The sequence below is a fragment of the Microcaecilia unicolor genome, chromosome 2, assembly GCF_901765095.1.
Source record: "Microcaecilia unicolor chromosome 2, aMicUni1.1, whole genome shotgun sequence".
In the NCBI taxonomy this organism is placed as follows: domain Eukaryota; kingdom Metazoa; phylum Chordata; class Amphibia; order Gymnophiona; family Siphonopidae; genus Microcaecilia; species Microcaecilia unicolor.
The window spans coordinates 402677522-402702871 of record NC_044032.1 but is presented as its reverse complement, the minus strand read 5'-3'; the positions used below and the strand labels follow the sequence as shown (position 1 = coordinate 402702871).

The window sequence follows — 25350 nt, the reverse complement described above, 5'->3', positions numbered from 1 at the left end:
TGCAACTCACTCTGCGCTGGCTGCAAAGAGCAAATACTCAAAATACTCCAGACAGCCCAGAACACAGCAGCCAGACTCATATTTGGAAAACCAAAATACGAAAGTGCAAAGCCCCTAAGAGAGAAGCTACACTGGTTACCACTCAAAGAACGCATCACGTTCAAAGTATGTACCCTAGTACATAAAATCATCCACGGCAAGGCCCCAGCTTACATATCTGACCTGATTGACCTACCACCCAGGAATACCAAAAGATCATCTCGCACATTCCTTAATCTTCATTTCCCCAACTGCAAAGGCCTAAAATATAAACTAATGCACGCATCACCTTTTCCTATAAGAGCACGCAATTCTGGAACGCATTGCCACGCAACCTAAAAGCGACCTATGAACTCACCAACTTCCGCAAACTGCTGAAGACCCATCTCTTCGACAAGACATACCACAAAGACCAAAACATGTGAAACCCCCACATATATCTAATAATGTTAAGAATGCCTAACATTATATCATCATCATGTTTTCCATTACCATGCAACCCAAAATACTTCTGTAACACTAGATGTCAATTCTCCTTTCATTTCCACTATCCATGATACATTGTAAGCCACATTGAGCCTGCAAAGAGGTGGGATAATGTGGGATACAAATGCAATAAATAAATAAATGTAAAGCAGCTTATTATTATGTAAACACCATAACCCGACTTGCGTTGAACACCAGGTGCGCACTGCAAGTTGGTTTATGGCCATAAAATCATGGTAAAATAATCCCTGCTTTTGGCTGGGGTTATTTTACTGTGCTAGGTGCATTAGGCCTCAAAACAGCAGCCACATGCTCCCAGGCCAAAGCTTAAAGGGGCCACAGTTCTGAACCAGACCCCTCCTCTTTTTGTTATAGAGAAACATGACCCATAGTGTTAATAGCATTAGACTACTACTAGGGGCACCATTTTGGAGACAGCACCAGAGCAGAAACGACTGGGGATCACTCCTGCCCTAGGACCACCAGCCCATCAGGTACAAGACCTTAGGCTATCGCTGATATATGGAGGTCCTTTGAGGGATAAGGGGTCTGGATTGGCATCGTAGCCCCTTAAAGCACTGAGCTGCAGCTTTGAGGCCCAACGTTTTCAGGCCACTGGAATACCACAGGTTGCCGACTCCCATGGTAAATCAAGGTGCAGAAAACATATGCCTTTTGTCACACCTTAAGAACTCCAACCCCACCCCCCAAGGTGGTGATCCTCTGCCATGAAGAAAGGCTGTTGCCTAAATCAGGTCCAGCAGGGCTGTGATGGGCTTAGGTGAAACTTGGACAAATCCTTGTAACTCCAGCACCAGAATGGTTGTGCACACTGATTTTCCTGCCCCTTTCAGAAACATGCTCTCGAGTAATCACTTGTCCAAACACATGCACTCCCAGTTTGCATAGATACGCTGCTACAACCCAAAACATTTTGTGAATATTGGAGATGCTGACATAATGCCAAAAGACAGTATGTGGTATTTTTCCTGACAAATTTGAGAGACACTTCCTACAACTGTGATGTATTTCTATGTGAGTGTAAGCATCCTTTAAGTCCGAAGTACATAACTGATCTCTTCTTTGGAGGAAAGGGATTAAAATGCTTAAGGAAACCATCCTGAACTTCTACCCAAGTAGGTATTTATTCAGGTATAGGTAGAACAGAATCCTCTCATCTTTTCTGTGGCCAGGAAATACTTGGAATAAAACCTCTGCCCTCTTTCTCCTCAAAGAAAGGGTTCTACTGCACTGGAGACAGAAGAGAGTTCCTTTTTAAGCATGTCCCGAGAGCTTGACCGTGATCTCTCAATGGGCGACTTGGAGGGGAGGTTGAATAGATGAAGATGGTATCCAAGTCAGATGATCTTTAGAACCCACCAATTGGAAGTTATAAGGGCCAGAGATTTGCAAAAAAAAGTCTCCTACCAGGAGGTTGTCCAGTAGAGACATCAAAATGTTGGCTATTGTCTTGTGGAGGCAGACAAAACTTCTGGGGTTTTTGGGGCCCTCTGCTGTCTCAAGCGACAACCTTTTTTTGTCTGGGATGAGTGAAAGGGAGAAAGACGCCTGTGCCTCAGAGTAGTAGAAGCTCCTTTGCTCTACACTCTGATATGTCTTCAGAAGTGGGGCTGGAGAGGATTTTACAAATGTCAGTACGCTGCTTAATCAAAGTAGCAGCCTCCTGCATCTTACCCCTGAAGAGATTCTCTCCACAGCATAGCACAACAACATGCAATTCCTATACATTTTACTTTAGGTCTGAGAACCAAAGTCACGTGAGTCTCTGGGTGCCAATACCCACTGCAGAAGCTCTCGATGCTGTATCAAAAACATTACAGGTCACTTGGCCTATTTATTTTCTGTACTCCTTCCATTTGTCCACTAGTGAATGGAGTTTGTTGGCCTTTTCCCAAGGAAGAGTGTCAGTAAATTCTGCCACACTGCATACAGTATCCCAGAAGTACATGCGCATGAAAATCTGGTAAAAGGTTATGTAAGATGTTGAGCATAGCATTCTGAAAAATATCCGCGTTTCTTTTGCAGGGGCACCAAGAAATGAGTCTTCGTACTTCTGGCTCTTTGAGAGCAGATCTGCCCTAATGGAATGGTGAAGAAGCTGCTCCTTTTTGAATCCAGGAGCCTTCTGGACTGTACACATCAAGTCGCCTTCTTGAGGATAGGAGATACAAGAAGAGAATTGCATTCTCATCTGGACATCTGTAAGGATTCTGTGAACGAGCATTCTCATGATGTCAGGCTCCAGGGAACTGAAGGAACCAATTATAAGTACCCATTATGGATATTGTCCTCTTGCCCTGGATGCATGTCTTAAAGCCACTGGGGTCTCTCTTTTGGGATATATTGTTTGGAAAAACAGCCAATATGAAATCAAATGACTTGATGAAAAACTTAGCTCAACTGGGAGGCCACAACCTGACTGGAGCCCACAGCAAGCTGAATGTGAAAAATGAAAGTAAATAGAAAAACGTAACTAAAAGTGCAAATGGGAAAAATCACCACATGACTGTAATTGAACACAAAGAGAAACGACAAACTTCTTGAACAATTTCAAAAAAAATTACATTTTGATGTGAGCTCTGGTGATACATATCCAACTGTCTCTGTGGAAGGATGAAGACTGAAGTGGTCCCACATGACAGTGGCAGGTGGGAATTGGTATACATGTGCTGCAAGTCTACTCAAAAGCTTCTAGAAACTCTAAGCTGGAGTAGTATTTCCCACACTGGGCTCTGCTGGTGACATCACCCATGTCGTGAGGGCTTGCCATTCTGCTTGTCCTCAGAGAAATTGGAAATGCAAAAAAAACCTCTTTCATTTACTGACTTACTAATAGAGCATGCACCAAGTCACATCATGGTTCTGACCGCAGACAGGACAAAAGTGAAATCATTCTTTTTCTGAAGTGAATGCTGAATTAGGCTATATAATAAATAATACTAGTTCCCCTGCTCCCCTCCTTTAGAGGGAAGTTCAAGTGCTATGCAAAAGGCAATACTGAAATTGACTTTCACACTCCTAGCAAACAATACTAGAAAAATCCAGGGATATTATCTATCGGGCTTTTTTAAATTTCTTTGTTATGGTTGATTTTCAAAACTTGGAGCCCATAATATTCCTGTGGGCGTTGCCACGGTTAGCAAGCGCTAAAAATGCTAGCGTGCCTTTGTGAACAGGGTCCTTGGATTTATAGTTTTGTTTTTTTTTATAGGACACCTAGGCTACAAAGGAGTGAAACAATATTCTCATTCTCCCGGCCTAGTCCTCTCTTCCCCTCCCCGTCTCTTCCTTTCCTCTTCAGTCTGCCTCTTCTCTTCCTCCCCACGTCCTCCTCTTTTTTAAACTTTGCTTCTTTCTAGTGATCAATGCCTCCTCTCCCCTTATCCTGTCTTGGATCTCTTTTATAGAGCAAGTGGCTCACGCTGCAATAAATACATACTTTCCATAAGCTTGCCTGTAAAATTCCTATTCCATAGAGGTGTTTCGAGAGAAACTTTCAATGCTGTCTTTCTGCCAGTAAGGGTCACTGTAATAACAGCCTTGCCCTCCTCCTTATTTGGAGCTCAAGGGCCTCAATCTCTGATATCCCCAATCCTCCTCAGCCCCTTTTGTCTGGAGATTGAAAATTGTACTGCTTTGTCACCCTCCTGTCTCCATGCATATCTCACCTGTCCCTCTTCCTGTCTCTCACCTATCCACCCCCATCCTGTTAGACTGCCACTGGAATGCTTTGATGTTTCACTTATATATACTGTCATCTACCAACATTGGCTTATTTCTGATCTGATGAAGAAGGGCAACATTCGAAAGCTAATCAAGAAATGTATTGTTATGTCCAATAAAAAAAGTATCATCTTATTTTCTTTTCCATGTTTTATTTCTATTGATTACCTTTAAAAGTGGACTAACACGGCTACCACACCTCTCTACTTAAGTCTGGAGATTTGAAACAGATTCTCCTATAGTACAGCTACTCCGACAACCGACAGCTAATAAACATTTTTCCCTTTATTACTGGGAAGCATTTCAATCTATACATAAAGAGAAATCAGACTGTACATCAGAGACCTATAATAATATGTTAAAACATTAACCCACACTTGCTTTTTTTTTAATTATTATTATTAGTACCCGGACACTTTATGCAGCAACATGTAAAATATTTTCAGTCAAAGGAGGAAAAGCAGGCACAGCTCACATTCTGAGCAGCACTACACTGAAGCAGCAGATATGGCAGCTTGCTCTGGTCTTAGCAGACACCTGCTGTTCCTACATGTCGCAAGATTATCCTTTGAGACACTGCGTGTAAGCATTACACATGTACCCATACAGCATGCCTAACAAAGGATTTGGAGTACAAGACTGCTTACCATGGCTGTGGCCAGCCGCGTTTCTTTGTCAGACTTCGGTTTCTTATGGAGGTGCTCAATGTCCCTGAGTGAAAGCAGCTCACCTCTGTAATTACAAAGACAGGGAACAGTCTGAAAATAAGCCACAGTGCTTAGTCCCATAACACTAACATACAGACACGGTGATCTTTAAACAGCAGCACTAGCCAAGCACAATAACTTTGTTCTGTCTTCAGGCCCAAGGCTCTATGTGTACATAAGAATAGCCATAGTTGGTCAGACCAATGGTCCATCTAGCCCAGTATCCTGCTTCCAACAGTGGCCAATCCATGTCACAAGTATCTGGCAGAAACCCAATTAGTAGCACAATTCTATGCTACCAATCCCAGGGCAAGCAGTGGCTTCCCCATGTCTGTCTCAATAAGACTATGGACTTTTCCTCCAGAAACTTGCCAAACCTTTTTTAAACCCAGATATGCTAACCGCTGTTACCACATCTTCCGGAAGTTCCAGAGCTCAACTATTCTTTGAGTGAAAAAATATTTCCTCCTATTTGTTTTAAAAGTATTTCCATGTAATTTCATTGAGTGTCCCCTGGTCTTTGTACTTTTTGAGAGTGAAAAATTGATTCACTTCTACCCGTTCTACACCATTCAGATCTTGTAGACCTCAATCATATCTCCCCTTATCCGTCTTTTTTCCAAGCCGAAGAGCCCTAACCTCTTTAGCCTTTCTTCATATTTATTTATTAGGATTTATTTACCGCATTTTTGAAGGAATTCACTCAAGGTGGTGTACAGTAATGGGAGCAGTTCCATCCCCCTTTATCATTTTTGTTGCTCTTCTTTGAACCTTTTCTAATTCCACTATATCTTTTTTGAGACACTACTGTTGGCCAATATGGGCAGATCTCTGGTTGGTTCTCAATGCTCATTTTTTAGGTTTTACCTTACTGGTCAGAAAATGAGAATTTTTAGTTTTATTTACAGTGGATCCCCCCCCCAAAAAAAAAAAGCTCTATGGTAACCGATACAGGAATGAAGACGTTTATCTTGTTGGGCAGAGTGGATGGACTGTACAGGTCGTTATCTGCCATCGTCTACTGTTACTATGTTTTGACCATGCCTTCTTTAAAGGTGTTTATGCTGCCGACAAAATCGTACGTTTTGTGTTAAACTTTACCTGCTATACACCCCCTTGGGTAAATCTCTTCATAAAGGCAGTTAATAAACCGTAATAAATACATAAAGTTGCATAAAATTGCATAATTCCCTCCACCACCACTCTAGGCAAGGCTAATAGCAGCTGCTGGTATCACAGCCCACTGGAGGGTGTTTTGGATGAACAATAATGCTGACCAACACTCTCCTCATTCTCTTTTCTCCCTGTTGTGATTTTGTACCAGGTTACCTTTCCCGTTCTGCATATACTTCATTCTACCACAATATCACCTTGTAATTGTGCATACCTTGTATTTATTCATACCGGAATCGGCTAACGCCGTTTACGGTACTATGTAAGCCGCATTGAGCCTGCAAATAGGTGGGAAAATGTGGGATACAAATGTACCAAATAAATAAAATAAAATATAGTGTTGAAAACAAAATAAAGGCCATCTGGCATTGTTTGCCCCAAACCCCTGAGCTCCAGCACTATGTGGGGGAAGGGGGGGGAGAGAGGATGGTGATAGTGTTCAGCAATATGGTGGCAGCAGGAATATTAGGCTCTTCTGGCAGCAAGAGACAAGCCACAGTGGCAGGAATGATTCATATAGCAGGCTAGAAAACTGCACAAACATGAACTGGCAGTGTGTGCCGATTGGTGGAGGAGTGCCAAGGACAGAGATGAGGGCTGGAGAACTTACAAGGAGGAAGGAAATGATGAAAGAGAAAGTGGAATTCGAACCAGGTCAGAGAAAAGGGATGAAACTGGTGAAAAGCAAAGTCATCTACCTTTCTCTTCATGTAATGCAGGGATATTCTACCCCAGTTAATAGTGTAGAACTGGGACCCAGTTTTCTAAGAAGTAGGGGGAGGCGATGGGGAGACGAGGGAAGCTGGTGAGGGAGAGGAGGGTGTCCTAAGAGAAGCAGGCGACCTGACACGGGAGAGGGTTGAGAAAGGCTAGGGTAACCGATGTGGCAGGGGAGTTAAAGGAAGAGCTCTGGGTTTGGGATCACCCTTCACTCCAGTATCCTCCCACATACTACACTTTTCACTCCTGCAGCTCACTGTGTGCCGCTCACCCCTAAAGCAGCATACGCACACACTGTACTCCCTCATCACTACAACAGCACAGATAACACACAATCACTCTGTGCGCTCCTTGCTACTGTACTAACACACGTACTGAGTCTCTCATCCCTAAAGATTTATAACATTCTAGTCTAATATACTGTATAAAAATGACAGCATTTTTTATAGTTTTACATAATTTTCAAATTCCCTGGGTGTATTTGATGCACCACAATTGTCACTGACCCTCACCGCCACCAGCTACTGCCTACACATGTGATTACTGCCTTAATTTCCTCCCAGTTTTCAAAGTCCTTCCTCTCCTTCTGTGCCCCCAGGCGAAATGCCCAGGAGACTCCAGGGTACTCAGTGGACAAAGACTAGAGAGGAGATCATTTCCAAAACTGTCATTTTTGTCAGCAGTTACTGTAATACTGTCCATCACATTCCCTCCCTCCCTGGAGCTCACATACATCAACACTGCAATTCAGGCACCACCAGCCAACTTTACCCACAGTCCCCTGTGCTACAGCGCTATGGTCAAACCACAGGAGCCAGTTCTCTTTTTCTTTCTGAAGAGTGGCCATCTGTCTGCTACCTGCTCTCCTCATCACTCTCTATAGAGATGTTCTTCCTCTTCTGTGCTTTGCCTGGGGCAGCGTTCACTTCTGTTGCTATCTGGGCAAGGCGTATCTTCTGAAAGTCCTCTTGTGTCAGGAGTCGGCTAGTGCTGACCGCAGCTGCTTTTGCTTTTCGATCTTCCACAGGCATGCCTTTCAATTTCTCTGCCTGCATGTACAAAGCAAAGAAAAAGAAAACATTTTTGTACTTTTACATAATTGTTTTTCCCCCAAAGCACAATACGCACCAGATAACAAAAACAGTTGCACAGCAAGAAACTGTGGCTCACAACCACCCCGGTGAGATCAGAAGGAGCTGAGCATTGGTGAACTGAACAGAAAGAAAGAAAAAGGCAAGACAGTTAAGAAAACAGAAAACAGCAAATCAGATTCAGAAAGATTTCTTGCTGGACAGGGGTGTGTGTGTGTGTTGGTGGGGGGGGGGGGGGGGGGTGACTAGGCCCTTGCCTCCCCAATTCCTGTCAGTCTGACTTTCAGTTGGGAGGGAAAGTTGTTGCTGGGGACAGCTGATGTAATAAGCTGTGTTATCCTTTAGTGTAGAACTATTTTTTTAAAATTTTTAGAAGTCTTTATTGAACATTGTTAATGCTGAACATAGTGTACTCAACACTGCCTCAGTACAAAATAGAACAAGTACACATAACATTGTGCCAAATGCATAACAAAGAATGCAAAAGAAAATTTGCAATGCCTATTCAAATACAGATTATACTTCAGATTTTTCGATTTTATTTGTGAGTATCCTCCCATAACCTACCTACCCCCCTCCCCTCAAAAACCTCCCTTCCCTCCTAGATCCCTACCCCCACCCCTCCAAATGCCCCCTCTCCCCTTCCAAACCGTTCACCTTTTATCCAGGACACGCTTTCACAAAGGGCCCCCAGATCTTTTCCCAGTTAGGCAGAGCTTTCCTTTTCACAGCCGTCAGTCTCTCCATCTCACAAATGTATTCTTTAGTGTAGCACTTTACTTCCAATGTTTCCATTCTAATCTTACTCCCGATGCCGAAAGTTTTTAGCACAGAAAAATCGAACAGCAAAACTACCACACTTGTAGGGGGAGGGGGCTTGGGGAAGGTAAGTCTCCTTAGGCCCATCTGCGACCTACCCTCCAGATTTGGAGTCAAACTAACAGGAAGCACTGTTATTTACAGTGCTTGTCAATTTGACTCTGAGTTCAGGCAAAAATGTGCCTAGCCCTCAGATCCACCATCTTCCTTCCCCAACTCCGCCCAACCCCTCCCTGCCCAGCCCTAAAACACAAAACCACATCACATGTGGGACCACTCTCTAGGCTGCACCACTAATAATGTGTTGATACCAACCCCTCTGACAGGGACTTCCTTTTTCTGAGGGGTGGGACCCATAGAGCCATGGGTAGCATAGATCACATTTATGCTCTTTTTTTGTTTTTGTTTTGGTACTGCGGCTCCTAGGGAGCAGCAGGGCTGGAAGTGGGAGGGGAAAGAGGAGACCAGATGCTGGAAGATGGGAAAAAGAAAGGGAATATAGTGGGTTGGGAATAGGATGCAGTGGTGTTCCTAGGTCGATTGTCACCCGGGGGTGGGGTGGATTGCCACTGCTCTCCCCCCCAGCCCATCACCCCTCCAAGCAAATCAGACCCCCCCCCCCCCCCCCCGGTGAATCACTACACCCCAAGCGCATCGCTCTTACCTTCTGGAGGTGCAGGAAGCAGTCGTGTAGCTGTCAGTTCTGCTGGTTCCCTGCCCCGGAAAGAAAGTAACGCCAGATGGAGCAGGGAACTGGCGAAGCAGACAGCCACATGGTTGCTCCCTGCACCCCCTTGCACTGTGCACCCAGGGCGAACCGTCCCCACCGCCTTGCCCTTGGTATGCAACTGATAGGATGACAGAGGGGAGATGCTGGCTCAGGGAGGGGGAAAGGAAGGCTAGGACAGGATGCTGGAGCAGAAGAAAGTAGGGTCACAGAGAGGAGATGCTGGAGGCAGTGGGAGGAGTAGGGAAGGTGGGCAATGCTGGACAGTGGGGGAGGGGAGAGAGAAGAGATGATGGATGGATGGGAAAACAGAGGGAGAGAGAAACCATGATGTTGGATGGAAGGGGGAGTAAGTGGAGAGGTAACAAAAGACGGGGGAATTGAGAAGACAGGAGCTAGGAAGGTCAAAGTGAGGGAACAAGATGAAAGCAGTAAAAAAAAAGGAAGACTGAAGACTGGATAGGAAGCCGTGAAATCCGAGTGGTTAGAGAGAGAGAAAAATAAATGGAAGAAAGCTGAAAGGAAAAGATCAATGTAAAAGATGGATGTAGGGGAGGAAGTAAAGCAGAGACAAAAATGAGAAATGGACAGGAGATTCTGGGAAAAGTTAAGAGAAGACAGAGGAAAGTGTAAACAAGATACTAGGATAGAGAGTTGCACGGGGACAGAAATCCTACCCATCCCCGCCCGTCCCTGCTGGAATCTTACCCGTCCCCACCCATCCCCGCTGGAATCTTACCCGTACCCACCCATCCCCGCAAAAATTTAAACCATCCCAACCCGTCCCCACCCGTCCCCGCAAGAATTTAACCCATCCCCACCCATCCCTGTAAGAATTTAATAGTACATAAAAGAAAGTTCCAGTCAGCTCCCTTTCTGGATTTGAGCCACAGCACTGTAGGCAAGGACGGACCGGAAGTTGGAACTTGGAGCACTCTGGTGCGCACATGTAAGATTTGTCTCTGATTCACTGGGATTGTGTGCTGAGAGGCCGCCACATGCACGCGCCAGTAGGTCAGGTGACATCTGATTCTCATGCCTGTGTCAGAGCTGAGGTCTGTGCACCAGCCTGGGAGCAAAGAGGATTAATAGTAACAAAGTAAGTGACAGCAAATAGACCTGAACGGTCCATCCACTCTGCCCAATAGTCACACTCATGATCAATTCATCATTAAATCAACGAGTGTGATATTATATACTTGATTATGGTCTTTCTTTCGCGTTTCTGGAACAAAGACCACAGGAGTCTATCTGGCCCCATCCTTATGTTCCAACTGCTGGAGTTGCCATCGAAGCCCACTCCAGCCTATTCATGTTCTCATTTGTGGGACACAGACCGTAAAAGTCTGTCCAGCACTGTCCTCATGTTCCAGCCACTGAAGTTGCTGTCTAAGCCCTTTCCAGCCCATCCTACACCAGATTGCCAAGTATGAGACACAGACCATACAAGTCTGCCAGGTATCAGCTCTAGTTCATCACAGCCAGAGTCGCCATCTAAGCGTCACTTGACACATCCACACACATGCAGCCATTTAAGGTTAGCTTTTATATAACTTCCATTTTCTAATTAGAGATCCTCTGTGTTCATCCCACGCCTTTTTGAATTCCGTCATCATTTGTGACTCTACCACCTCCTTAATGGAAGACTTTCCACATTTATGCTGTTAAAGCAAGGAAGAAGAGGAGGAGGAGGAGGAGGCAGCACTCAAAGAAATTGGTATTCGGTAGATGAGAGGCTGGTGCAGGTGCAGCTTACACTTCCACAGGAAGCCCACAGAACTGGTTCCATCCCCGCGGGAACCCCGCAGGAACTGCCTCCGTCCCCGCGGGAACCCCGCAGAACTGCTTCCATCCCCGCGGGAACCCCGCAGGAACTGCCTCCGTCCCCGCGGGAATCCCGCGGGTTCCGCGGGATTCCCGCGGGGACGGAAGCCGTGCAGCTCTCTATACTAGGACCAACACATTTAGAAAAACATGGCCAGACAACAAAGGTAGAAAAAAGAAATTTACATTTAGTGATTGAAATGTATCAGTTTTTGAAATTTACAGCTGCTATCTGTTGTGCACAGTACAAAAGGAGCAAACACCCACAGAAGGTGATCTCTCCACAGAAGAAACGAAGACAAGCAAACGTACAGTGGATCCAAAAATAACCTCTCACAATGAGTGTCTTCCTGAACAAGGTCTTTATTCAAATCTGCACAACTGACCCAACACGTGACGTGTTGGGTCAGTTGTGCAGATTTGAATAAAGACCTTGTTCAGGAAGACACTCATTGTGAGAGGTTATTTTTGGATCCACTGTAGGTTTGCTTGTCACAGTACAAAAGGGACATACATCACTGGTGCTACACTGGTTTCCTGGAGTTTCAGTTTAATTTTTGTTTACATATTTCTATTTTCATTTCATAATTAAATTATCCTGTTCTTGGTGGGGGTCTGTGTGCTTTGTGTGCCTGAAAGAGGCCAGATATTTTGCTAGCATTGAAGGTCTGTGTAGGATTGATCCATAGTAAAATGGCCAATGTAACACCAGTTTTTAAAAAGGGTTCCAGAGGTGATCCGGGAAATTATAGACCAGTGAGAGCCAGATGTTGGTGCCGGGCAAAATGGTAGAGACTATTATAAAGAACAAAATTACAGAGCGTATACATAATCATGAATTGAGGCAAAGCGAACATGGACTTAGTGAAGGGAAATCTTGCCTCATCAATCTATTACATTTCTTTGAAGGGGTGAACAAACATATGGATAAAGGTGAGCTGGTCGATATTGTGTCAAAAGGCGTTTGACAAAGTACCTCATGAAAGACTCCAGAGGAAACTGGAAAGTCATGGGATTGGAGGTAGTATTCTACTGTGAATTAAAAACTGGTTAAAGGATAGAAAACACAGACAGTAGGGTTAAATGGTCAGTATTCTCAATGGAGAAGTGTTAATAGTGGGATTCCAAAGGGGTCTGTGCTGGGACCGCTGCTTTTTAACATATTTATAAATGATCTAGATATGGGAATAACCAGTGAGGTAATTAAATTTGCTGACTACACAAAGTTATTCAGAGTTGTTAAATCGCAAGAGGATTGTGAAAAATTGCAAGAGGACCTTACGAGTCTGGGCATACAAATGGCAGATGACTTTTAATGTGAGCAAGTGCTAAGTGATGCATGTGGGAAAGAGGAACCCGAACTATAGCTACATGATGCAAGGTCCTGCATTAGAAATCACCGACGAAGAAAAGGATCTAGGAGTCATCGTTGATGATATTCTGAAACCCTCTGCTCACTGTGCTGCGGTGGAAAAGAAAAGCAAATAGAATGTTAGGTATTATTAGGAAAGGGATGGAAAATAAAAACGAAGATGTTATAATGCCTTTGTATCACTCCATGGTGCGACCGAACCTTGAATACTGTGTGCAATTCTGGTCACCGCATCTCAAAAAAGATATAGTGGAATTAGAAAAGGTACAGAGAAGGAAAACTAAAATTACAAAGAGGGTGGGACAACTTCCCTATGAGGAAAGGCTAAAAAGGCTAGGGCTCTTCAGCTTGGAGAAAAGATGGCTGAGGGGTGCTATGATAGAGGTCTATAAAATAATGAGTGGAGTGGAATACATAGACATGAATCAATTGTTTACTCTTTCCAAAAATACTAGGACTAGGGGCATGCAATGAAGCTACCAACTAGTAAATTTAAAACAAATCAGAGAAAATATTTCTTCTCTCAATGTGTAATTAAACTCTTGAATTCGTTGCCAGAAAATGTGGTAAAAGCAGTTAGCTTAGCGGGGTTTAAAAAAGGTTTGGATATCTTCCTAAAAGAAAAGTTCATAAGCCGTTATTAAAAAGACTTGGGAAAGTACTGTTCTAGGATCTTGCCAGGTACTTGTGACCTGGATTGACCACTGCTGGAAAAGGATGCTGGGCTTGATGGACCTTCAGTCTGTCCCAATATGACAATACTTACGTACTTATGTAACAGGGAATATGATCAAAGGCTGCCAAATCTTTTTTACTGACAGTCTACTTCCACTGTATGCAAATAGATCTTATACATATTCATTGTGGAAAGCCTGAAAAGCAGGCTGGGTTGTGGAACTCAAGGACTGGACTTGAGGACCCCTGCTGTAGACAGTACATAAGTATTGCCATACTGCTCAATGCGCAGATTCCATCGGGGAACGCTGGTCCATCCAGAATATTCACCTGAGCAGATGACTTCGGGCAGCTTTCTTTGCACAGTATCTCTGAGTGAATGCCTTTGGGCAGCTTTGCTTACATAGAATATATCTTTGAATATTAACAAGAACCCTGAGGCAGGCGTTTTGTGACGCTGAAACATGGACCGTGTCGGGTCCTCTTGTCCCATAGTGTTTTAAGCACTGTCTCCAGTGGTGGATTCATCCTTTGGTCAGCCTTGCCTCTACTCTGCATTATAGCACTGAAACAGTCATAACCTACACACCCTAATCACAAAATTCAGAAGAATAATAAGCCAAGGTCAGTCAATACTACTACTACAATTCAATATGTCAAGCGCCTTCGACCTAGTAGATCACACTAATAACCCTGCTCAACAACATAGGAATAACTGGAGTAGTAGCAGACTGGTTCAATGGTTTTCTAAGAACTAGATCCTATCTCCAAGATATCCAATGAGTTTTCTGCCTCCTGGATCCCTGAATGCGGGGTCCCTCAGGGTTCCCTGACATCATCAATATATTATTCAATGTCCTAATGGCTCCACTTGGCAAGAAACTGGAAAATAAAATGGGGTTAAACCCATTCGTATATGCAGATGATGTCACAATCTACATACTTTTCAACAAAGGAATCTCAGAGATGCTGGATAAGGTCAAAAAAGGACTCGACCTCATGGAAAACTGAGCCACAACTGTCAAACAAACTAAACCGAGACAAAAGCAAACTCCTGGTTCTATCCAGCCAGCAAAATCCCACCACTTACCAAAACCTCATAACAGATCAACAATCTTGTGCAATTGAAACACAAATAAAAATATTAGGCATCATTCTCGACAAACATCTGATCCATGAAGACCAAGTTGCTGCAATCACGTCAAAAAGCTTCAAAACACTATGGAAACTGAGAAGAATCAGAGACTATTTCCCCAGTCATTCTGTCTTATAATGTCCGAACTAGACTACTGTAATGCAGCATATGTAGGCTACAAAGAAAACCTACTACGATCGTTGCAGACCGTCCAAAACACAGCAGTGAGATTGATATCCAAAAAGTTGAAATATGATAGAGCAACCCCACTACTCATAATGCTACATTGGCTCCCGATCAAGGCCACACTATTTTTCAAAACTAGTACAATTTTCAAAATACTGTTTGGCATGTTATTGGACTACATGCTAGACATGATTAGACTATCACCAAGAAATGCAAACCCAGGAACCACAAGTTACCAACTACTTCACCTGTCCAACTGCAAAAACATACTATACAAGTCCACCTACACGGCAGGATTTAGCTACCTGGGCATATGGTGGAACTCAATTCTCATAGTCATAAGAAGCATCACGAACTACATCCAGTTCAGAAAAGACCTAAAAGACCTACCTCTTCAGGAAATTCTATGAGTAAAATATGCACTAATCATTTTGGAACAACAATACACAACACACCCTCTAGATTTAACAAATCTTTTCATTTAAGAAAAGAACTAAAACATACCTTCTCAAGAAACCAATGAGTATTCCATAAGCACTAATAGTTATCTTGCCAACCACTGTAAAACAAAGCATCATATAACCTTGTAAATGTAATGTACTCTCTAACAACTTAAATGTAAGTCACATTGAACCAAAACTCGTTTTTGGATAATTGTGGGATACAAGTATAAATAAATACAAAATAAAATAAACTCTCTCTCTTCTCTGCTTTTTCCTCAAAACAGCCTTCCTCCCAATCCAAAGTCACTAATACCTACCTCATCACATTGACCCAGATTATCTATAGCGTAGAAGGAATTTGTATTTTTCAGCAACGCTAAATGGGCTTGTGGTAGTGAAGACTTGGATTTCCCACTGAAATGTAGTGCTCTTTCCAGGTACATGACACAGCTGCCATCACTTCCACTGAACATTTTCGGTACTAATGCAAGACTGGCTATCCAGGAGCAACCTGCTTTTTCACTGCTGGAGAGTTTTCTAGTCAATATAAATTAAATGTACTTTTCTCAGTTTTAGCACCTACCATCTCTTGCTGCTCCTCATCCGAAGAATGATGCACATCAATCCACTCTCCATCACTGTCAGCATCACTGAGGCTGGTACTTTCCCACTCATCTGAAAAGCAATATAGAGGACAACAGCATGGATTTACCCAGTGGAAGACTTGCGAGTACTTTTCAAGGACAGACTTTGGATCCAGTTCAAGGCTTCTCCTGAGCACAGACTATAAATGTGACTGATCATGCTAAACACTAGCAAATACACTGAGACCATCAAACCCATTTCAAGTATCACTAGTTAAAAGGCTAATGCACCACAGTACTATAGCATAGATTTTTTTTTCTGGTCAAATCACAAATTTCAAAAGGTTCCTTGACATCCAGCCCAACTGGAACCTGTGACAAACTTGCACATCACCTAATCAATGGTGGAAAATATATCAGAAGTGGAAAGGGCTCATGATGAAGAAACCTGAAAACCGGTTTCACAAAATCCAACCAAACGCACATCACGCACACTTTCAAGTCACACTTCCTCTTTGCTTGCTGTATATATCAGAGTAGCTTCCCATGCCTGACTCCATGTCCCTTGAAATGCAATGCTTAGTTAAGCATGTAGTGAAGTGCTTAATGATATCTCAATACATAACACATTCTCAGCAGGTATTTCCAGTTGTAGTCTCACCTTCCTCACCATCTTTGTCTTCCTGCTCAACCTCCAGCACTTCAGCACCCGGGATGTAATCTTTGGCATCCAGCTCACCATACTCTTGTATTCTGGCTTTGACTGAGGCTTCTGTGGGTTTACCCTAAGATTAGGAAACAGAGCTTAGCTTACATGCTGTATATCTGCTTTTTTTGATCAAATGAATCATGGGTAAAACAAGTTACAAATTAAAAACTGCAGAAAAGCATTGAGCCTGCCAATGAAGCTTAGCAGCTGAGGAAGGGGGGGGAAGGAAACAACAAAATGGACATTCAGCATTTTTACATTTCTCATCAGACTAGAACATGGTTACTGGAGCCCAACCAAGGAAAGGAAAAGAAAGATGAAATAACTGATCTTGGTGTCCTATCCACTCTGTTCCAAAGCCTCTCTAAGCTTGTATTTCAGCTGTGTGCTGGCATAATGTACAGACACCTCCACTTACTGGCCACCGCGCACACCACTCTTGCAATCACTGTGGAAGACACCAAATTTGTCATTAACATGAGTCTGTTGGGTGGACTCCCAACAGTCATGAATAAGAGATGAGCATGTGGAGGCTGCCATGCTACCTCTCTCTCCCAGACCCACAGAGAGCAATGTGTGCCATGAATCTGCACACAGAAAGTGAAGGAAGGTAAAATTATGTATCATACCTGATAATTTTCTTTCCATTAATCATAGCTGATCAATCCATAGACTGGTGGGTTGTGTCCATCTACCAGCAGGTGGAGATAGAGAGCAAACTTTTGCCTCCCTATATGTGGTCATGTGCTGCAGGAAACTCCTCAGTATGTCGATATCAAAGCTCCATCCGCAGGACTCAGCACTTAGAGAATTACACCCACAAAGGGACACTCTGCCCAGCTCACCACCGCCGAAACGGGGGAGGGGAAGTAACCCAGCTCATCCCCACACAAGTGGGGGAGGGGAATCCGTCCAGCTCATCCCCGCGGAGCGGGGGAGGGACACCACCCCGCCGATGCGGGGGGATCTGGCTTATCCTGCAACCGCAACCGCGGGAGGAGCTGACTGACCCTAACACCGCCGAAGCGGGAGGGGTACAAAGCTGCCCTACAGCCGCACGAAGCGGGAGGGAGTGCCGGCAGAATTTAAGTCTCAATCCAGCCCCGTAAAACGGAGGGGAGAGGAATGCAGCAGCTCACTGTAACACAAACTCGTCTCAACTCTTGAAGAATCCAATTGAAAAAACTTGAACACGAAGTCCTCCTGAAGTAACTGAAGACTAAACTTGAACCTGAAATGCAACCAGAATATGAACAGCACAGATATCTGGGAGGGGCTATGGATTGATCAGCTATGATTAATGGAAAGAAAATTATCAGGTATGATACATAATTTTACCTTCCATATCATCATGCTGATCAATCCATAGACTGGTGGGATGTACCGAAGCAGTACTCACCCAGGGCGGGACATTGAAATCCCTGACCTCAACACTGAAGCTCCAAACCGGGCCTCCGCCCGAGCAGCCACAGTCAAGCGGTAATGCTTGGAGAAGGTATGGGCCTCTGCCCAAGTTGCCGCCTTGCATATCTCTTCCAAGGAGACGGACCCGGCCTCTGCCATCGAGGCCGCCTGAGCTCTAGTGGAGTGAGCCTTCAGCTGGATAGGCGGCACCTTCCCCACGGCCACATAAGCCGCCGCAATGGCTTCCTTGACCCATCTTGCCACGGTAGGCTTAGCAGCCTGCAGACCCTTACGAGGACCTGCAAACAGGACAAACAGATGATCCGACTTCCGGAAATCATTGATCACTTCCAAGTATCTGAAGATGACTCGTCTCACATCCAGATATTTGAGAGCAGAGTATTCCTCTGGGTAGTCCTCCCTACGAAAGGAAGGGAGACAGAGCTGCTGATTCACATGGAAGCGAGAAACAATCTTGGGCAGGAAGGAAGGCACTGTGCGAATAGTCACTCCTGCCTCAGTGAACTGCAGAAAAGGCTCTCGACATGAGAGCGCCTGGAGCTCGGAAACTCTTCTGGCTGAAGTGATAGCCACCAAAAAGACTGCTTTCAACATCAGGTCTTTCAGAGATGCCCTCGACAAGGGTTCAAAAGGCGGCTTCTGCAAGGCTCTTAGCACCAGGTTGAGATTCCACGCAGGCACCACTGAGTGCAGAGGAGGGCGCAGGTGATTAACTCCCTTGAGAAAACGCACCACATCTGGCTGCGAAGCCAGGGAAGCACCCTTCAGGCGGCCCCTGTACTTTAAGGGAACTGAGCGACAGGCCTTTCTCCAGACCTTCTTGCAGGAATGCCAACACTGAAGAAATTGGAGCAGTGAATGGAGAAAATGAACCTGCTTCACACCACGCTGCAAAGGTACGCCAAACCCTGGCGTAAGCAGTAGAAGTAGAGCGCTTCCTCGCTCTCAGCATAGTGGCAATGACCTTGTCTGAGAAGCCCTTCTTCTTCAGACGCTGCCGCTCAATAGCCAGGCCGTAAGACCAAAGGGGGAGGGATCCTCCATCACCACGGGACCCTGATGCAACAGGCCCTGCTCCACTGGCAGGCGCAGAGGGTGGTCCACTGAGAGCCTGATCAAGTCCGCATACCAGGGACGTCTGGGCCAGTCTGGACCCACCAGGATTATCCGGCCCGGATGCTTTGCCACCCGGTCTAGCACCCTGCCCAACATGGGCCAGGGCGGGAACACATAGAGAAGCTCCTTTGCCGGCCACTGTTGGAGAAGAGCATCTACTCCCAGGGATCGAGGGTCCCGTCCTCTGCTGAAAAAGCGCGGCACTTGGCAATTGGCCGAAGACGCCATCAGGTCTAGGCTCGGCTGGCCCCAGCGCTTCGTGATGTCCAAAAACGCCTGAGCCCATAACTGCCACTCTCCGGGATCCAAGGTATGGCGACTGAGAAAGTCCGCCTTGACATTCATGACTCCGGCTATGTGGGCCGCTGACAGCTGCTCCAGGCTCGCTTCCGCCCACTGGCATAAATTCATGGCCTCCTTGGCTAGAGGGGCGCTCTTGGTACCTCCTTGGCGGTTGACATAGGCCACAGCCGTGGCATTGTCCGACAGGACCCTTACTGGCTTCAACGCCAGAATCGGGAGGAACTGCAATAGCGCCAACCGAATGGCTCTGAGTTCCAGGAGGTTGATAGACCACTTTGCCTCTGCAGGAGACCAGAGCCCCTGCGCTGTCCTTCCCAAACAGTGGGCTCCCCAGCCCGTCAAAGAGGCGTCCGTCGTGACGACAATCCACTCCGGGGTTACAAGAGGCATCCCTGCAGACAACTTGTCTGTCTTCAGCCACCAGCTCAGCGCCTTGCGCACTGCTGGATCCAAGGGAAGGTGCACAGCATAATCCTCCGACACCGGAGTCCAACGCTGCAGCAGAGAGTGTTGAAGTGGTCTCATATGAGCCCTGGCCCAGGGCACTACATCCATCGTGGCCGTCATAGAGCCCAACAGCTGCACATAGTCCCAAGCTCGAAGGCGAAAGGCTACTAGGAACTGGTCCACCTGAGCCTGAAGTTTGACAATCCGATTGTCTGGCAGGAACACTCTGCCCACTTGGGTGTCGAATCGAACTCCCAGATACTCCAGGGACTGAGTTGGGCGCAGCTGGCTTTTCTCCCAGTTGATGATCCACCCCAGGGAGCTCAAAAGAGCAACCACCCGGTTCACAGCTTTGCCGCACTCTGCATAAGAGGGGGCTCGGATCAACCAGTCGTCCAGATAAGGATGGACTTGTACTCCTTCCTTCCGCAGGAAGGCCGCGATGACCACCATTACTTTGGAGAAGGTCCGCGGAGCAGTAGCCAACCCGAACGGGAGGGCTCTGAACTGGAAGTGTCGGCCCAGGACTGCAAAACGCAGAAAGCGTTGATGAGGAGGCCAGATGGGAATATGCAAGTACGCTTCCTTGATGTCCAAGGATGCCAGGAACTCTCCTGCCTTCACTGCCGCTATAAACAGAGCGGAGAGTCTCCATGCGAAAGTGCCGAACTTTCAAGGCCCGATTGACCCCTTTGAGGTCGAGGATAGGCCGTACAGAACCTCCTTTCTTTGGTACCACAAAGTAAATGGAGTAACGTCCCTTGCCAAGCTGATTTTCTGGCACCGGAACGACCGCACCCAGGCGGATCAGATTGTCCAAGGTCTGCTGCACTGCCACAGCTTTGACCGGAGACTTGCAGGGAGAGAGTACAAACCCGTCTTTTAAGGGTCGGCAGAACTCTAGCTTGTAGCCGTCTCTGATGACTTCTAGCACCCAAGCGTCTGAAGTTACTCTGGTCCACTCGCCCAGAAACGAGGACAGGCGTCCTCCAATCTGCACTGGGCCATGGACCAAGACCCCGTCATTGGGTACGAGACCCTGGGGGAGGACCGGAGGGCGTACCTCCGGGACGGCGGTCTCTGCGAAAGGAATGCTGCTTGGGGGAGAAGTTCCTCTTGAAGGAAGAGGGGGCAGAGGAGCCCGACTTGCCCAGGCGGTACCGACGGACTTCTTGAAACCGTCCTCTGGAGTTACCAGGGCGAGCACTGGTCCGAGCCCTGGCCTCTGGTAACCTCTTGCCCTTAGACGTGCCGAGATCGGTCACAATTTTGTCCAGCTCGACCCCAAAGAGCAGCTTGCCTTTAAAAGGCAACTTAGCCAGGCGGGACTTAGAGGCGTGGTCCGCAGACCAATGCTTCAGCCATAGCCACCGCCGCGCAGAGACTGTCTGAGCCATACCTTTAGCTGAGGCTCTCAAGACATCATACAGTAAGTCTGCCAAATAAGCCAAGCCCGATTCCAGGGCCGGCCAATCAGCCCTCAAGGAAGGATCCGAGGGGGAAGCCCGCTGCACAATCGTCAGGCACGCCCTGGCCACATAGGAGCCGCAAACTGAGGCCTGCAAACTTAAAGCAGCCGCCTCGAAGGACGACCTTAAGGCCGCCTCCAATCTTCTATCTTGGGCGTCCTTTAAGGCCGTGCAAAATTCCACCGGCAACGCCGTTTTCTTAGTCACCGCAGTGATTAAAGAATCCACGGTAGGCCAAAGAAAGGCCTCACGTTCACTTTCAGGCAAAGGATAGAGGCGGGACATAGCCCTAGCCACTTTGAGGCTCGCTTCTGGGACATCCCATTGAGCCGAAATTAAGGTGTGCATGGCATCATGCACGTGGAAGGTTCTAGGCGGGCGCTTCGTCCCCAGCATAATGGTGGAGCCAACAGGGGCTGAGGGAGAGACGTCCTCTGGAGAGGAAATCTTCAAAATGCTCATGGCCTGCATTAACAGGTTGGACAAATCCTCTGAGCGAAATATCCGCGCTGCAGAGGGGTCATCCGCTCCATCCGGGCGGGAATCCGTCTCCTCCAAGGAATCCCCAAAGGACCGTTGGGAGAACTCAGATACGCTGCCCTCATCTACATCAGAGGAGACAAAGTCCTCTAAGGCCTGGGAATCCAGCCGAGGGCGTTTACATCCGGAGGCCTCAACCCCTTTATCGGACAAGGGAGCAGGGGCAGCGTTTTGCATAAGGAAAGCCTGATGCAGCAGCAAAATAAACTCGGGGGAGAAACCCCCCAGACTGTGCACTTCAGCAGCCTGGGCCACAGCCCTAGACGCACCCTCAACCGGCGCTCGCAAGAGCGGGGGAGAAACATGCTGCGCATCCAAAATGGCGTCCGGCGCGACACTCCGCGAAGGAGCCGCGCGGGAAGAACGGCGCTTAACTTTAGCCGCTTTTTTGCCGTCGCCCAAATCAAGGGCGGCCATGGCATTAACGTCTCCCAGCTCAAGAGCGGTCCAAGAAGAAGCCGTCCGAGCAGAGTGGCCGGCCAAGATGGCGGAGGCGAGCAGCGGGGGATGGGCGTTTATGGCGGGAAAAACCGCCGCGCCGGAGGGAGAACCGGGACACTGACCGGCCTCCAAACTGACACCCAACAAGGGCGAATCAGACTTTAAGACCCCCGCATCCCCGCTAGAAGCGCACATGCGGTCCGGGGAGCGATTCTTCGCGCCCTCGCCCTCCGACGCCATAGGCCACGTGGAGATCGATGGGGGAACCCCCTGCCCGCTATAAAAAGGTAAAAATTACCTGCTTCTCGCTCCGAGCTGTAACGACCTGGTGTCCCAGTGAGTAGCTGCAATAAACGTTTAAATAAACGTCGAAATAAACGCCTTTAAGGACGTCCAAAATTTTTTTTTTTTTTTTAACGGAGCCAGCAGGAGGGGGGAGAAAAGGAGGGACCTGGCGCCACCAGGTTTGCACTTGCTCAAGAAGAGCCCTCAACCCCAGGTACTCAACAAAACCTAAAAATTAGGCTTGGAGACCTAGCCAGAGCTGCTGCTGTGTGTGACCACCACCTGCTGAGATAGAGAACATACTGAGGAGTTTCCGGCAGCACATGACCACATATAGGGAGGCAAAAGTTTGCTCTCTATCTCCACCTGCTGGTAGATGGACACAACCCACCAGTCTATGGATTGATCAGCATGATAATATGGAAATGTATCTTACTTAAGCGATGATTCACCTTTTGCTCATTACCCAGGTTTGTAGAGGAAAGGGAAAGAACACAGTGCACCACTTTGCTATATATTTTAACTACCTAAACCAAACATCTTTGGCATCTCTCTCTTTCAAAAAGCTTCATCTACATTTCTGCATGGTAAAGAGCCTTCCTCCCTGCTTACCCTAAATTTCTTTTGCAACATCTGAGGGTTCAAGGAGCGGAAAAGGTGTATCAGGGTTCTTGCAGACATCATTACATCTGTGAAACAAAAGCCACAAAGTCATTTAAAGAGCACAATAAAAATAAAAACATAATAAACAAAATTGTGATGGAATAATGAGGGCACATTTAAATTATTTCATTTTTGCTTTTGAAATTAGGAAAAATGAGATCTCTCTTCATGGCTATATTATTTCAGACCCAAACAGGTTGTTGATGTTACCTGTATATACAAACTATAGGTTCAATTAGAAAGAGATAAAAACAGAGAACATACAGTGGTGGAAATAAGTATTTGATCCCTTGCTGATTTTGTAAGTTTGCCCACTGACAAAGACATGAGCAGCCCATAATTGAAGGGTAGGTTATTGGTAACAGTGAGAGATAGCACATCACAAATTAAATCCGGAAAATCACATTGTGGAAAGTATATGAATTTATTTGCATTCTGCAGAGGGAAATAAGTATTTAATCCCTCTGGCAAACAAGACCTAATACTTGGTGGCAAAACCCTTGTTGGCAAGCACAGCGGTCAGACGTCTTCTGTAGTTGATGATGAGGTTTGCACACATGTCAGGAGGAATTTTGGTCCACTCCTCTTTGCAGATCATCTCTAAATCATTAAGAGTTCTGGGCTGTCGCTTGGCAACTCGCAGCTTCAGCTCCCTCCATAAGTTTTCAATGGGATTAAGGTCTGGTGACTGGCTAGGCCACTCCATGACCCTAATGTGCTTCTTCCTGAGCCACTCCTTTGTTGCCTTGGCTGTATGTTTTGGGTCATTGTCGTGCTGGAAGACCCAGCCACGACCCATTTTTAAGGCCCTGGCGGAGGGAAGGAGGTTGTCACTCAGAATTGTACGGTACATGGCCCCATCCATTCTCCCATTGATGCGGTGAAGTAGTCCTGTGCCCTTAGCAGAGAAACACCCCCAAAACATAACATTTCCACCTCCATGCTTGACAGTGGGGACGGTGTTCTTTGGGTCATAGGCAGCATTTCTCTTCCTCCAAACACGGCGAGTTGAGTTCATGCCAAAGAGCTCAATTTTTGTCTCATCTGACCACAGCACCTTCTCCCAATCACTCTCGGCATCATCCAGGTGTTCACTGGCAAACTTCAGACGGGCCGTCACATGTGCCTTCCGGAGCAGGGGGACCTTGCGGGCACTGCAGGATTGCAATCCGTTATGTCGTAATGTGTTACCAATGGTTTTCGTGGTGACAGTGGTCCCAGCTGCCTTGAGATCATTGACAAGTTCCCCCCTTGTAGTTGTAGGCTGATTTCTAACCTTCCTCATGATCAAGGATACCCCACGAGGTGAGATTTTGCGTGGAGCCCCAGATCTTTGTCGATTGACAGTCATTTTGTACTTCTTCCATTTTCTTACTATGGCACCAACAGTTGTCTCCTTCTCGCCCAGCGTCTTACTGATGGTTTTGTAGCCCATTCCAGCCTTGTGCAGGTGTATGATCTTGTCCCTGACATCCTTAGACAGCTCCTTGCTCTTGGCCATTTTGTAGAGGTTAGAGTCTGACTGATTCACTGAGTCTGTGGACAGGTGTCTTTCATACAGGTGACCATTGCCGACAGCTGTCTGTCATGCAGGTAACGAGTTGATTTGGAGCATCTACCTGGTCTGTAGGGGCCAGATCTCTTACTGGTTGGTGGGGGATCAAATACTTATTTCCCTCTGCAGAATGCAAATAAATTCATATACTTTCCACAATGTGATTTTCCGGATTTAATTTGTGATGTGCTATCTCTCACTGTTACCAATAACCTACCCTTCAATTATGGGCTGCTCATGTCTTTGTCAGTGGGCAAACTTACAAAATCAGCAAGGGATCAAATACTTATTTCCACCACTGTATATCACGCAAACAAAAGCAGAGAAAATGACTGATGCCCTGCATGACAAAAGGTGCAAGAGCATGTTTTTAGATCTACGCTGATCATTTTCCCGAAAACTGAACCTTTGGACTGATCTAAAGACATTAGGTAGTCCATGCCAGGCAAAAACCAGACACTGTCTAGGCTTCTCAGAACAGGAAAGCTAACAGATTCCAGATGAGATGACTTTCCCTATCATTTAAGCATCAGCTTCCCTAGCTCCATTATCAGTGATGCAACCGATTCCTTCCACACTGGTATCTTTTCCAACCAGTTTATTAGAATAGTGCTAGTATCATCTAAACAGGGGTGGGGCCTTGATGGCCACAACCCAGGTGGGTTTTCAAGA

At 46.3% G+C, this 25350-nt stretch overlaps 1 protein-coding gene and 1 long non-coding RNA gene across 3 annotated transcripts in view; one reads left to right on the top strand and one right to left on the bottom strand.

Annotated features, from left to right (window-relative positions):
* The window catches only part of SDAD1 (SDA1 domain containing 1), a 95232-nt gene that overhangs the window by 9483 nt on the left and 60399 nt on the right, over nt 1-25350 (bottom strand). The window contains exons 16-20 of one of the 2 annotated variants that reach the window (XM_030190647.1): nt 23073-23149; nt 16396-16510; nt 15725-15816; nt 7728-7918; nt 4917-5001 (exon numbers count right to left, since the gene is read on the bottom strand). In XM_030190647.1, the coding sequence (XP_030046507.1) occupies nt 4917-5001; nt 7728-7918; nt 15725-15816; nt 16396-16510; nt 23073-23149 (560 nt within the window). Of the gene's footprint in view, nt 1-4916; nt 5002-7727; nt 7919-15724; nt 15817-16386; nt 16511-23072; nt 23150-25350 lie in introns of both variants that reach the window. The other variant, XM_030190646.1, reaches the window with a different exon arrangement.
* Nucleotides 1-25350, top strand: part of LOC115461085 — a 112498-nt gene that overhangs the window by 45210 nt on the left and 41938 nt on the right. The window lies entirely within an intron of this gene.